The following is a 15166-nucleotide window of genomic DNA, read 5'->3' on the forward strand; positions in this document are numbered from 1 at the left end:
GGCGTATTGCTGAACAGAATTACCTAGGCAGAAGACGTGGTGGTGAAACAACATTTGCTGCGTGGTATAAATAAGTAAGCTCTCTAGTGATTTTCCTGCGTGCTTCCAAGACCTCAAGAGTCTCGAAGCGTGTCATTTGGTAAGTCAAAAGGTTTAGAGAAGAAACTCCTTGTTCTAAAACTAGATTTGAACAACCCATTAAAAGCAGAGGAGCACCCAACCATTTGTAACATATCTTCCACATCTCGACAGGACAAGCAAGGCAACAACCATTGAAACAGCGTGCAAATACCTACACAAGACTTGGAGAGTTGAAACAGTCTTGAATCTTTTTCTACCATAGCAACAGCAGGGTGGTGATGCTGAAGCAGTGCTGCTAGATTTGATGTTGTGGGAGAAGAGAGCTTGGGTGGGCTGTAGGAGTACTTGGATGTGCTAAGGTTGTTCCCATCCACATCTCCCTGTATAGAGCATTGTCTGGTGCCAAAAACTATCAATACATGAAGAGTCACACTCCCTAGGGACCGGCATGGTGATTAAGAGCAAAGTTATTAAATTGACTCGTAATAATGTTAGAGTTGTAACTAAGTTAATTAAAATAGTATTATTGTAATTTTAGGTTAATTAAAATGATATTATTTTAATTTTTTTTTAAAAATTAAGTCGGGTTTTAACTAGGTGGACTGGGTTGTGAGTTAACCTTAGAGTTTTTTTTATTTAAATATTGTAAAAATTTTTGTAGCAAAATATCATAATCCAGAAAATATTTAAAAATATAATATGCTTTCATGAGTCGCAAGTCTTGTTCTGTGACTTGAGAGTTGCGAGTGAGGCTTGAGACTCCAAACACCCCCAAACCAACCCCACCCCCATCACCACCCACCCCTGCTCAGCGTCATTACCTGTAGCCTTTCCTCTATCTCCCTACCACAAAACACTCTCACGTAGGTCTCTCTCTCTACCTACAAGTCTCTCACCAAAGAATCAATCATCACACCATCATGATCACCATCCATGTTCAATACATAGAGATATATTACATACTTTGCCTCTATTGATTTAATATAATTTATGCTAATTTATATTAATTATTGATTTTAAAAATGTTGAGTTTAGAATTAGGGATTTATAGAAAAAATACGGGTTTTTAATTAGGTTTAAATTTGGTTAGTTAGTTATAAAATACATTAATTTGAGTTGCTAATTTTGTTATTTTTGAAGAAAATCAATGATTTTGGGTGATTTTTTTATTGGAATCAAGAGTATGGGTTATAATTTTTTTTATTTTTTTTATTTCGACACCAATTTTTTTTAGTTTTGACTTATTTTCAACACACACCGTCCAAAGACAAGTGAGTCATCTGTCGCTTTTGGACTGACTCACTCCAATCAACATTGGTGACTTTTTTTATTACATTATATTTGTCACGTTGAGTTTTTTCTAATAATATTAGGGTTGTTGTCATCAAAACTTTGATGTATCTCTAGAATCTTATTATATTTTTCTTTTTTTTTCTTTCTCATCTATCATACTTGAAAGTCGTGACAATCCATATTAACTTTAAAATTGTGTTATTTTGCTAAAAAAATATTCTGATTATGTTAGAAAGTAAATACACTTTTTTGTCCTATATGGTTTGGTCATTGGTGTGGAGCATAATTATTAAACCCGGACCGGCTCGGCGGGTAGACCCGGGACCCTGTCGACCTGATGGCTGGACCGGTCCAGGTGAGGCAAAAGACCGAGATGGGCAAAAACTCGACAAAACCTGCCGGGTTGACCCGAGCGATTCGGCAAAACCCGGGTTGTTTTTTTTTTTTTGCAAATGTGATTTTTCTCCTAGCTAGAGACCCTTTTATATATATATATATTTGTTGGTTGTTAAGCTCTTTCAAAGTTCACTTTATAAATACAAGAATAATGTTTTATTTTTTTTTAATATAGGATTTGAAACCCTTTAGTGTATATACTTTATGTTCACAAGAAAAAAATTATTTTTTCAATGTGGAATTTGAAACCTTTTAGTATATATATTCTATGTTCACAAGTAAAAAGTTATGTTTTTTCAATGTGGGATAAAAAACTTTTTTGGTTTAAATACTTCAATTTAAAAAGATAACATACTAACATAGTATTTTTTCAATGCGCATTAAAAAACCTTTTAAAATAATATTTTAAACTTCATTATTTATAATATATATAATTTATATTCACGTAGATTGTTTTTTAATTTTTTATATTAAATATTAAAACTATAAATATTTTTTTTAATTTTTTCATTAATTTAGATTGTCCCATCTCAATTCATATAACCCAATACCTGACTTTTTAACCAGATTAATTTTAAATCGGTTTTGATAACTATGATATAGAGTGCATGCTCCGAGCGTGAAATAATTTTTATCAAAGATGTGGTCAGTGACAGATTTGACAGGACTTACTTTCTTTCTTTTAATGGCTCCAGCAAGTAGCCTAAATTCTTGCTATATTTCAAGGATGCCATTCTTCCTTGTATATTTTTTTAAAAATGCCCTATCAAATCAAAAGTACACCCTTCTCATGTCAAATTTATCAAATTTGTTCTCTACATTGTGAGGTTGTGATGTTTGTACCAATGCAATTTATATATTTAAAAATTAATTTGAAGAGATAACTTAATTTTTTGAATTTGTTTTTTTAATTGTTATGAGTTTAAATCCTTTCAAAGTTATTAAAAATTTATATAGTTGTTAACTTCAGAGCTTGTAAGATTAATTAAAATGTATATAAAATAACCCAGACATCGATGTTAATAAAAAAAAAATAAAAAAAATAATTGTGATGTTTTCATAACGTTAATTTTTTTTTTCAATTTTTTTTGGAGTTGTGCTAGTTTTCTAAAAAAATACATAGGAAAATTGCTATTTTTCAAAAGAAATGCAAATTATTCATGCTAGATTTGAGTTTATGAAGAAAAGTTTCAATAATGATAATATTTTACAGGGAAGTGCACTTCACATGCGTTTTGGCCACGAGAACCCATACAGACAATAGACTTCATTACTTTAATTTTATTACAAGATATTTTTATATCATTTTTTTTTATATTAAAAATATTCATTTGAATCTAAGAAGAGATCGACTATTTATATTAAATTAAAATATCAATCAACATTGTATTCTTTTATTATTGGCATGATAGTATTCTGTGTTTGGAAATATGATTTTGGTTGTTTTTAAAAATATTTTTTATTTAGAAATATATCAAAATAATATATTTTTTATTTTTAAAAAATTATTTTTGATATCAGCATATTAAAATGATCTAAAAACACCAAAAAAATATTAATATAAAATAAAAAATAAAAATAAAATTTTATTAAAAATACTTTTAAAATACAAAAATAAACAAACCGTGAATCCTGAAATTCTAGTCAACAAATGTGGGGTGATTTGTTTATTTTTTTAATGATGAATTGGTATCAAGGAGATATCCACTCCTGCAGTATTCTATTGGCAGGACGAAGTTCCGCGTTCAACTATTCATCAAAAGAATTCTGTCCCCTTCGTCAAAGATGAGATTCAGCACATGCCTTCTACCGCGTGCTTGCTTCCCTTGCTATATAATCCGAGCCATTTTCTCATCACTCTAAGCTCGCACACCACCCTCAGCACAGCAACCAAATGGCGATGCCAAAGCTAGAAGTCCCTCTTCTCTTCCTCTTCTTCTTCTTGGCTCTTACCCCCACTCGAGCTGAAACTTTTGGGCCACCGCTTGTCAGCCCTATCCAGAAAGATGCTTCTACTCTTCAATACATCATCACAGCATACCTACAAAGCCCTCAGGAAACAAAATTACTCCTGGACCTTGGAGCTAGTTACATCTGGATTAACTGTGATGACTACAATTCCTCCTCGTACAGACACATCCCATGCACCACCTTGCTGGATGAATTTGTCGGCTGCTTTGCTTGCTTGATGAACTGCAGGGACTCCAATCCCAATTGTGGTGACAGTGTTTGCGTATTGAAACCCGAGAACCCCTTCCAGCCCAGCATTTCTGGAAACGATCAGTATGCCCCCGCCCTTGTTGACTATTTCTCTATGCTCACCTTAGATAATACAGGGTCCATTGGAGGACCTTCCTCCTCTTCTCCATTCACATTTATCTTCTCCTGTGGTTATAAGGAAAATCTCGAGGGCCTGGCAAGAGGTGTCACAGGCTCGGCAGGGCTCGGACGTTCAAGCATTTCAATCCCAGTACAGGCTAGTGCAATCTTCCACTATCCCCGTTATTTTGCACTTTGTTTGTCGGGCTCCAAAACTCGGCCGGGAGCGGCTTTTTTCGGCACTAAAGGGCCTTACAAGTTCGGACGTAGAGTTGATCTCTCAAAACCACTTGCTTATACACCACTCCTTTTGAACCCTGTTGGAAAATACTCCTATCCTGATCTGAAAAAACCCTCGAGTGAATATTTCATAGGGGTGACTTCGATCAAAGTTAATGGAAAGGCGGTGGCCTTGAATCAATCACTCTTGGCCATTGATAGCGGTAATGGTTCTGGTGGGACAAAGCTCAGCACTGTTGTTCCATACACACAATTAGAGACCTCTATTTACAAGGCTGTTACCGAGGCATTCGTGAAGGCAGCAGCTTCTTCTCCTTTCAATCTTACAACAACAAAACCAGTTCAGCCATTCAGTGTGTGCTACCCAGCCAGTAATGTAAGGAGTACGCGTGCCGGACCGACCGTGCCAGCCATTGATCTTGTGATGCACAGGAATGATGTGGTTTGGAAGATCTTAGGATCGAATTCCATGGTCAGGGTTGCTGAGAAAGGAGGTGCTGATGTGTGGTGCTTGGGTTTTGTGGATGCCGTGGTCAGACCAAAAACATCAATTTTCGCCGGCGATCCATCGATAGTAATCGGTGGTCTTCAAATGGAGGATAATTTTCTGCAGTTTGATTTGGAGTCCATGAGATTAGGATTTAGCTCCTCAGTTCTGTCCAGAGGAACCAGTTGTGCCAGCTTTAGATTTGCTGCCAAGACGGGCTGAAATTAAGGTCGACACCAGCATGTGCTCCTCTTCGATTTTTCTACTTATAATTATGTATGAAAAAGCCAGTAGTAAAGGCAGAATAATACTTGCGATCCGCAACCTTGTTCGGAAACTTGTGCAGCTTGATGTTCATCACTCAGTTTCCTTCGTCCCATTTTTTTTTTTCAATGATGGCTCTTGAGAGAACGACAAGGCTCCACTCAAATAAAGAAATCAAACATGGAGACTGGAACTAAAACAATGGGAAAAACAATATTTATTAATGTTAGAGAATAATATAAATCATATCCTGGGACCTCACCTAACAACTTAAGCTATTGAGTTGAATTGGTTATTTGACATGGTAACGATGGACAACGGCAGCCTTGCATGGGTTGAGGCGAATTCAGCAGGAAGAGTTGATTGCTGTACAATGGACAAGTAAGCAATAATTAAATTTTATACTTGCAGTTTTGGACATGCTGAATGGTTGGAGAATTAGATGTTCGTATGGGAGCTCATGTGATTCTTCAATGTGATTTTGCGTGGATGTATTTTGTGAAGAGGGATGGATACCTAGGATGCTTGTGATTAGTGTCCGAACTTCATGAAAACATGCTTGTGAGTATGATGTGTTTGACATTTGTGGAAAAACTAACACGCCAAAACAGAATTGTGTCACAACTTGGCTTTGAAACAGGTTGACGAAGATTTGGTGGACTGATTTTGTTGTTGAATGTGAGCAAAGCAAGATGTTTCGTGGAGAGAAACATGGATGGTGACAAGGAACAGATGCGGTGCATGGGTACTTCAAATATGTCCGACGAGGGCGTCAGGTTATTTTGGTAGGGGTGGTTTGTAACAATGTCAAATGTGCACGAGGTGCACACTTTTGCAGGCTGTCCAAAATAGTGCCTAAGGGTGCTGACAGCCATGCCAACAGGGGGATAAATCGGCAGTGCAGGTTTGTGCAGCTGTAGGTTCGTCAAAGGAAAATCGGCAGCGCAGATTGTTGACGAACATGGGCTGAACGATGGACTGTCCAGGCCAAGCAGGAAAACTTGTCAGGTGGATAGGCTGACGAGAACTGGGGCTGTCGTGGAATTCGGCAGCACATACATTGGTATCCTGTACGCAGATGCGAATTCAGCAGCGTAGACATTGGCAGCCTGCATGCAGATGCGAATTCGGCAGCGCAAAACGGCCTGTGCAAGTCATTGGTTTGACTTGGCACAATCTAAAACTTGGACGAAGGACTGTCCAAGGCATACGAGAGATTCAGCAGGAGACGCAGCAAGAACTGGCAGTTGGGGCTGCCAGGTGGGCATGCAAAATGTGGGTTAGTGGCAGTTATGGACATCCAAGATCATGGGATCATGGGGGCTGAACGTGGGGGCAGAATAGGGGGTTGCTCTGAACCCACTAAGATCATGGGAGATCATGGGGGAAAACTACCCACTACTTGGTAGATGATGGGGCCACTATGTTCATGGGTGAACATGGGTGAGATAATGTCCCACTACTCCTTCAAAGTAGGAATGAGAGTTGTGCCTTGTAAATGTTTGTCTATAAATACTTGTTGCAGCTCTTGGTTGAGGGGCAGCATGCGTAGGGCATGAACAACATGTAAAACACGAGATAGGTAAGGCATGAACAACATGTAGAACACGAGATAGGCTTGGTGTAGCATGCAATCTTTGTGCATAGCACATACGGATTTGTGTATAGTTCCCTTTGTTTACGAGATTAATAAAGGTTGGGAAAGAGTTCCTATAAAGCTTGTTGTGCACGTTGATTATCATATTCTACTTGTGTATTCCGCTTGTCTTTAACTTGTGAAAGTGGGGAAACCTCTCGGGTGAGGGAAGCACTTAGTTGCTAGGCAAACACGAGTGCGATTGGCGAGGAAAGGCTGAGTCTAGTGGGGGACTAAGCTGCAGCACGGGTTTCTTCGCGTAGCGAAAAATTACCCCGTGACAATTGGTATCAGAACGTGGTTGCTTTCTTGGCAAGACGACGAGAATGATTCTGTGGCCAAATCAACGGACTGATTTAGGAGAGCTACTGCTTCTGCCGATGGATAGGCAGGGTTAAGCGCAATGACCAGCGACGAGAATGCTGATGATTCTCTTGACAAATCGAAGGGACTTATTTGGGAGAAACATTGCTGCTGCCGATGGACTGGTAGAAACTTTGGAGCAGAGCGTGGTTTGCGTTCATGACGAAACGATGGGCTGTTTCGTAGCACAGACGATGGATAGTTCTGTGGGGCAGATCGAAGGGCTGATTTGTTCGAAGCCATTTTGGGAAAAACCTGCCAGCGTTTTGGGTAGTGTTGGTGTTCAAAGGCCTGCGAAGTTTAGTGGCTTAACTAATCTATGGGCGACACAAAATGATGACAAAGGGATCAGATCAAAATGGGTGCTGATTCGGCCATCGAAACTGTCGATGGAATGGCAGACTTGGTAGCAGGGGCCAGCGAAGGGACTGCTGGAGTTTCTAAGTTTTTGTCAAAGCCTTAAGGGAAGGATGGGGCGAAATAGAAGAAGAAGCAATTTAGTGGGAGAAAGTCCAAACTTGCTGCTAACGATGGAAGGTCAGACGAGAAGGCAAATCGGTAAGGGTTCGAAACTGAATTTACACTATTTTTCTCTTGCGATGGAAATTACTTTGTGTGGGATTGTTGCCCAAGGAGAGGAAACCTTGACGCTGTCAGTGTGGAAGATGGTGTTTGGGATATGGCATACGTAAATGTTATGCGTTTGCTTGATGACCGAGATGAAATTCAGTCGTCATGGGCCAGCATATCGGTGAGGATGATGTCTGGCCTTGCTGCCTTGTTGGTGGCAGAACTTGGGGAATTTTGTGCATCTTGATGAAGGAATGTTTAGGGTGGTGGAAGAAAAATTCAACGACAAAGTTGAGGAAGACTTGGTCGAATGGCCAGATAAATCTGATACCATGATGAAAGTGTGAGTGACGATCTGATAATAACAGTACTTCCCTTTTCCACTGGCTACCAAAGAAGTCAAGTCAAGATTATGAATTTCACATGATTTGAAGCTATTTATAATATTTTTAACAGAGCTTCGTTCCAGTGCACATATTAGAATCTTTTTTCTCTCTCTTTTTTCTTTGCTACTTCAGCCCTTTTGTCAACTTTGTCTAGTCTTTTCTCTTTTCTTCTCTTCTCTTTTTCTTTGTTAGCCCGAATTAAAGAAACGACGTGGTATGCTTAGAACCATGAAAAGATTGAAAAATTATAGAAATCTCATAAAGATGCTTTTATTATTATTTCAGATTTCTCGGATATATTTCATAAAATTCAAGGTCAAAATTAGGTTGTGATTGTTAGTGTATATACTTTGTAGCCAATCAGTTGATTACACATGATATTGATTTTGTTCATGTAAATATGTTTAATTTATTTATAAAGAATTATTTATTTTTAATATTTGATTAATGAATCTAGAGTAAAGATAAAGCTCCTGGGACAAAAATGTTTTGCAAACAATATTATAAAGTTTCTATAATTATAGGATTTCTATTGCATCAAATTATTGTTTCTAAATGTTCCTAGTTAGTGTTATATTAAGACTGGATATTAATTAGAGTTGTTGAAACTGATACATATTATGTTCTTTCCTTTATGAAAGGAAGCAGTTGTTCTCATAAGTTGAGGTATGAATGATACCTAGAACTAATATATAGGTGCTTGTCAAATGACATGTATATTAAAATGACCCGTATGAGAACTCCATATAGAGAGATCATTTGTGTCTATGAAAAAGCTCACATGATGGTTGTGTAAGTGATCCTCAAACCTAAGATCACTAAGTTCTCTTATATAGGGAATTTTATACTTTGATCATGCATGCTTCCAAGACCTCAAAAGTCTCGAAGCGTGTCATTTGCTAAGTTAAAAGGTTTAAAGAAGAAACCCCTTGTTCTAAAACTAGATTTGAGCAACCCATTAAAAGCAGAGGAGCACCCAACCATTTTTAACTTATCTTCCACATCTCGACAGGACAAGCAAGGCAACAACCATTGAAATAGCAAGTGCAAATACCTACACAAGACTTGGAAAGTTGAAATAGTCTTGAATCTTTTTCTACCATAGCAACAGCAGGGTGGTGATGCTAAAGCAGTGCTGCTGCTAGATTTGATGTTGTGGGAAAAGAGAACTTAGGTTGGCTGTAGGAGTACTTAGATGTGTTAAGGTTGTCCCCATCCACATCTCCCTGCCTACGGGCGTGTTTGGTATTGTGGTTGCCTGGTGCCAAAAACTATCAATCGATAAAGAGTCACTCCACGGTAATTCCTAGGGACCGACATGGTGATTAAGAGCGAAGTTATTAAATTGACTCATACTAAGGTTATAGTTGTAACCTAAGTTAATATTGGGTTAATTAAAATGATATTATTTTAATTTTTTTTTTTAAAAATTAAGTCAGGTTTTAACTAGGTGGACCAGACTGTGAGTTAACCTAAGAGTTTTTTTATTTTATTTTAACATTGTAAAAAAAAATTAGTAAAATACTATTGTTCAGAAAATATTTAAAAAAATAACATGCTTTCACGAGTCACCTACTACTTGAGAGTTGCGAGTGAAGCTTTTGACTCCAAACAAATTATAACCCCCGAACCTCGATCCCCCCTAGCTCACCGTCATTACCCATAGCCTTTCCTCTATCTCCCTACCACAAAACACTCTCACATGCATTGCGAGACCCCCCTCTCTCTCTCCATTGAGATGTAGACCTTTCTCTACTCAAGAGTCTCTCACTAAAGAATCGGCCAACTTCGTCACCAACCATCATAATCCATATTCAATACTTAAGAGGTATATTACATACTTTGATGTTATCAATTTAATATAATATGTGTTAATTTATGTTAATTGTTGCCCCCCCCCGTGAGGCTTGTGACTCCAAACAAATTATAACCCCCGAACCTCAATCCCCCCCGGCTCACCGTCATTACCCATAACCTTTCCTCTATCTCCCTAGCACAAAACACTCTCACATACATTGCGAGACCTCCCCCCATCTCTCTCCATTGAGATGTAGGTCTCTCTCTACTCAAGCGTCTCTGACCAAAGAATCGGCCAACATTGTCACCAACCATCATCATCCACATTCAATACTTAAGAGGTACATTACATACTTTGCTGTTATCGATTTAATATAATCTGTGTTAATTTATGTTAATTGTTGATTTTAAAAACATTGGGTTTAGAATTAGTGATTTATAGAAAACATTTGGGTTTTTATGAATTAGGTTTAAATTTGGTTAGGTAGTTATAAAATACATTAATTTGAGTTGCTAATTTTGTTATTTTTGAAGAAAATCAATGGTTTTGGGTGATTTCTTATTGGAATCATAAGTATGGGTTACAATTTTTTTTAGTTTTGACTTATTTTTCACACACGCCGTCCAAAGACAAGTGAGTCATCTGTCGCTTTTGGACGCGCATATGACCCACTCCAATCAACATTGGTGACCTTTTTTATTTCATTGTATTTGTCTCGTTGAGTTTTTCTAATAGTAACAGTCCGACCCAACATGCTGTATATTGTCCGCTTTGGGCCTTACCGCCCTCACGATTTTGTTCCTGGTGACGCGAGCCCACTTCTGAGCCTGACGCCCCAAAACGCGTACAATATTTTAACAACCAGCACTACTAATAAGGCCAGCTACCAAACCCTCACTCGCCGATGTGGGATATTACAATTCACCCCCCTTAAGGAGCCCGACAACCCTGTTGGCACAATCGAACAGCGAGTGAGGTCGGCTTTGATACCAAATGTAACAGCCCGACCCAACATGCTGTATATTGTCCGCTTTGGGCTTTACCGCCCTCACGGTTTTGTTCCTAGTTATGCGAGCCCACTTCTGAGCCTGGCACCCCAAAACGCGTACAACATATTAGCAACTAGCACTACTAATAAGGCCAGCTACCAAACCCTCACCCGCCGATGTGGGATATTACATTGTTGTCAAAACTTTGATGTGTCTCTAGAATCTTATTATTTCTTTCTTTTTTTCTTTCTCATCTATCATACTTGAAATTCGTGACAATCCATATTAATTATTTTTAAAAAATATTGTTATTCCCATATGATTTTTAAAAAAACTCATAGTTTCCACCAATAACATTTACTAAATTGTACTATTTCCCAAAAAATTTTAAACTGTGCTATTTTGCTAAAAACAATTTTCTAATTATGTTAGAAAGTAAATACACTTTTTTTCCCTGTATGTTTTGGTCAATGGTGTGGAGCATATTTATTAAACTTGGACTGGCCCGACAGGTAGACCCGGGACCCGGTTGACCTGGTGGCTGGACCGGTCTGGGTGAGGCAAAAGACCGGGATAGGTAAAAACCCGGCAAAACCCGTCGGGTTGACCCGTGACCTGAGCGACCCGAGTTTTTTTTTTTGCAAATGTATTTTTTCTCCTAGTTAGAGACCCATCTTTTTTTATATTTTTTTAGTTGATTATTAACCTTTTCTAAAGTTCACTATATAAATATTAAAAGAATGTTTTATTTTTTTAACGTAAGATTTGAAACCCTTTAGTCTATATACTCTATGTTCATAAGAAAAAAATTATTTTTTCAATGTGGAATTTGAAACCCTTTAGTATATATACTATATGTTCACAAGAAAAAAGTTATGTTTTTTTAATGTGGGATAAAAAAAAATTTTGGTTTAAATACTTCAATTTAAAAGGATAATATACTAACATAGTATCTTTTTAAGGTGCAATAAAAAATCTTTTAAAATAATTTCTTAAACTTTATTATTTATAATATGTATAGTTTATATTCACATGAATTGTTTTTTAATTTTTATATTAAATATTAAAACTAAAAATATTTTATTTTAATTTTTTCTAAATTAATTTGAATTAATTCAGATTAATCTGCATAATTTAAAATCCACTCCTTAACCGGATCAATTCCAGGTTAAGAAGTCTGGAGTGCTTGCTGCGAGAGAAAGAGTGAAATAATTTTTGTCAAAGATGTGGTCAATGACAGATTTGACAGGACTTACTTTCTTTTAAGGGCTCCAGCAAGTAGCCTAACTTCTTGCTATATTTCAAGGATATCATTCTTCCTTGTGTATTAAAAAAAAAAATGCCCTATCAAATCAAAAGGACACCCTTCTCATGCCAAATTTATCAAATTTGTTCTCTACATTGAGGTTGTGCTGATAGTACCAATGCAACCTATATATTTAAAAATTAATTTTAAAATAGAATTTAATTAATTAGATTATGAATTTATTTTTAATAATCACGAGTTAAAGTACTTTCAGAGCTATTAAAGACTTATATAATTATTAATTTTAGGGTCCGTGAGATTAATAGAGGTGCACGCAAGCTAGTCCAGACACTCACATTAATAAAAACAAAACTAAAAAAAAATAATTGTGATGTTTTCATAGCGTAACTTGTTAAATTGTGTTTTTTTTTTCAATACTTTTGGAGTTGTGCTAGTTTTTTAAAAAAAAAACATAGGAAAATTGCTAATTTTCAAAAGAAATGCAAATTATTCATGCTAGATTTGAATTTCGGAAGAAAAGTTTCAATAATGATAATATTTTACTGGGAAGTGCAGTTCACATGCGTTTTGGCCACGAGAACCCATACAGACAATAGTCTTCATTACTTTAATTTTATTACAAAATATTTTTATATCAGTTTTTTATATTAAAAATATTCATTTGAATCTAAGAAGAGATAAACTATTTATATTAAATTAAAATATCAATCAACATTGTATTCTTTTATTATTAGCAGGAGAGTTGCACATATTCTGTGTTTTTGGAAATATGTTTTTGGTTGTTATTAAAAATATTTTTTTATTTAGAAATGTATTAAAAAAATATTTTTTTTATTTTTAAAAATTATTTTTGATATCAGAATATTAAAATAATATGAAAATATCAAAAAATTATTATTTTAAAATAAAAAAAAAACATAAAATAAAAATAAAATTTTATTTAAAATACTTTTAAAATATAAAAATAAACAAACGTGAATCCTGAAATTCTAGTCAACATATGCGGGTGATTTGTTTATTTTTTTAATGATCAATTGGCATCAAGAGATATCCACTCCTGCAGTTTTCTATTGGCAGGACGAAGTTCCGCGTTCAACTATTCATCAAAAGAATTCTGTCCACTTCGTCAAAGATGAGATTCAGCACATGCCTTCTACCGCGTGCTTCCTTCCCTTTCTATATAATCCGAGCCATTTTCTCATCACTCTAAGCTCGCACACCACCCTCAGCACAGCAACCAAATGGCGATGCCAAAGCTAGAAGTCCCTCTTCTCTTCCTCTTCTTCTTCTTGGCTCTTACCCCCTCTCGAGCTGAAACTTTTGGGCCACCGCTTGTCAGCCCTATCCAGAAAGACGCTTCAACTCTTCAATACATCATCACAGCATACCTACAAAGCCCTCAGGAAACAAAATTACTCCTGGACCTTGGAGCTAGTTACATCTGGATTAACTGTGATGACTACAATTCCTCCTCGTACAGACACATCCCATGCACCACCTTGCTGGATGAATTTGTCGGCTGCTTTGCTTGCTTGATGAACTGCAGGGACTCCAATCCCAATTGTGGTGACAGTGTTTGCGTATTGAAACCCGAGAACCCCTTCCAGCCCAGCTTTTCTGGAAACGAGCAGTATGCCCCCGCCCTTGTAGACTATTTCTCTATGCTCACCTTAGATAATACAGGGTCCATTGGAGGACCTTCCTCCTCTTCTCCATTCACATTTATCTTCTCCTGTGGTTATAAGGAAAATCTCGAGGGCCTGGCAAGAGGTGTCACTGGCTCGGCAGGGCTCGGACGTTCAAGCATTTCAATCCCAGTACAGGCTAGTGCAATCTTCCACTATCCCCGTTATTTTGCACTTTGTTTGTCGGGCTCCAAAACTCGGCCGGGAGCGGCTTTTATCGGCACCAAAGGGCCTTACAAGTTCGGACGTAGAGTTGATCTCTCAAAACCACTTGCTTATACACCACTCCTTTTGAACCCTGTTGGAAAATACTCCTATCCTGATCTGAAAAAACCCTCGAGTGAATATTTCATAGGGGTGACTTCGATCAAAGTTAATGGAAAGGCGGTGGCCTTGAATCAATCACTCTTGGCCATTGATAGCGGTAATGGTTCTGGTGGGACAAAGCTCAGCACTGTTGTTCCATACACACAATTAGAGACCTCTATTTACAAGGCTGTTACCGAGGCATTCGTGAAGGCAGCAGCTTCTTCTCCTTTCAATCTTACCACAACAAAACCAGTTCAGCCATTCAGTGTGTGCTACCCAGCCAGTAATGTAAGGAGTACGCGTGCCGGACCGACCGTGCCAGCCATTGATCTTGTAATGCACATGAATGACGTGGTTTGGAAGATCTTAGGATCGAATTCCATGGTCAGGGTTGGTGCTGATGTGTGGTGCTTGGGTTTTGTGGATGCCGGGGTCAGACCAAAAACATCAGTTTTTGCCGGCGATCCATCGATAGTAATCGGTGGTCATCAAATGGAGGATAATTTTCTGCAGTTTGATTTGGAGTCCATGAGATTAGGATTTAGCTCCTCAGTTCTGTCCAGAGGAACCAGTTGTGCCAGCTTTAGATTTGCTGCCAAGACGGGCTGAAAGGACGACACCAGCATGTGCTCCTCTTCGATTTTTTCTACTTAATTATGTATGAAAAAAGCCAGTAGTAATGGCAGAATAATACTTGCGATCCGCAACTTTGTTCGGAAACTTGTGCAGCTTCGTGTTCATCACTCAGTTTCCTTCGTCCCATTTTTTTTTCAACGATGGCTTTTGAGAGAACGAAAAGGCTCCACTCAAATTAAAAAAATCAAACATGGAGACTGGAACTAAAACAATGGGAAAAACAATATTTATTAACAATGACTGTGTGAAAGTGACGATCTGATAATAACAGTAATTCCCTTTTCCACTGGCTACCAAAGAAGTCAAGTCAAGATTATGAATTTCACATTATTTGAAGCTATTTATAATATTTTTAACAGAGCTTCGTTCCAGTGCTATTAGAATATTTTCTCCCTCTCTCCTTTTTCTTAGCTACTTCAGCCCTTTTGTCAACTTTGTCTAGTCTTC

General features: G+C 37.3%; 1 protein-coding gene across 1 annotated transcript; it reads left to right on the top strand.

Annotated features, from left to right (window-relative positions):
* Positions 1 to 3649: 3649 nt before the first annotated feature.
* LOC18109727 (probable aspartic proteinase GIP1) lies at positions 3650 to 14803 on the top strand. The gene is made up of 2 exons (XM_052446656.1): positions 3650 to 4193; positions 13860 to 14803. The coding sequence occupies exons 1-2, from the start codon at positions 3665 to 3667 to the stop codon at positions 14690 to 14692; spliced, it is 1362 nt and encodes a 453-aa protein (XP_052302616.1). The 5' UTR covers positions 3650 to 3664; the 3' UTR covers positions 14693 to 14803.
* The last annotated feature ends 363 nt before the right edge of the window (positions 14804 to 15166 follow it).

The sequence above is a fragment of the Populus trichocarpa genome, chromosome 13 (genome assembly GCF_000002775.5).
Source record: "Populus trichocarpa isolate Nisqually-1 chromosome 13, P.trichocarpa_v4.1, whole genome shotgun sequence".
Lineage (NCBI taxonomy): Eukaryota > Viridiplantae > Streptophyta > Magnoliopsida > Malpighiales > Salicaceae > Populus > Populus trichocarpa.

What these genes read in the sequence shown, in the direction of transcription:
- LOC18109727 (XM_052446656.1), top strand. Translation starts at nt 3,665, where the DNA reads ATGGCGATGCCAAAGCTAGAAGTCCCTCTTCTCTTCCTCTTCTTCTTC. An exon ending in TCTCGAGGGCCTGGCAAGAG is followed by an intron (nt 4,194 to 13,859) that starts GTGTCACAGGCT and finishes GCCTGGCAAGAG; the next exon opens with GTGTCACTGGCTCGGCAGGG.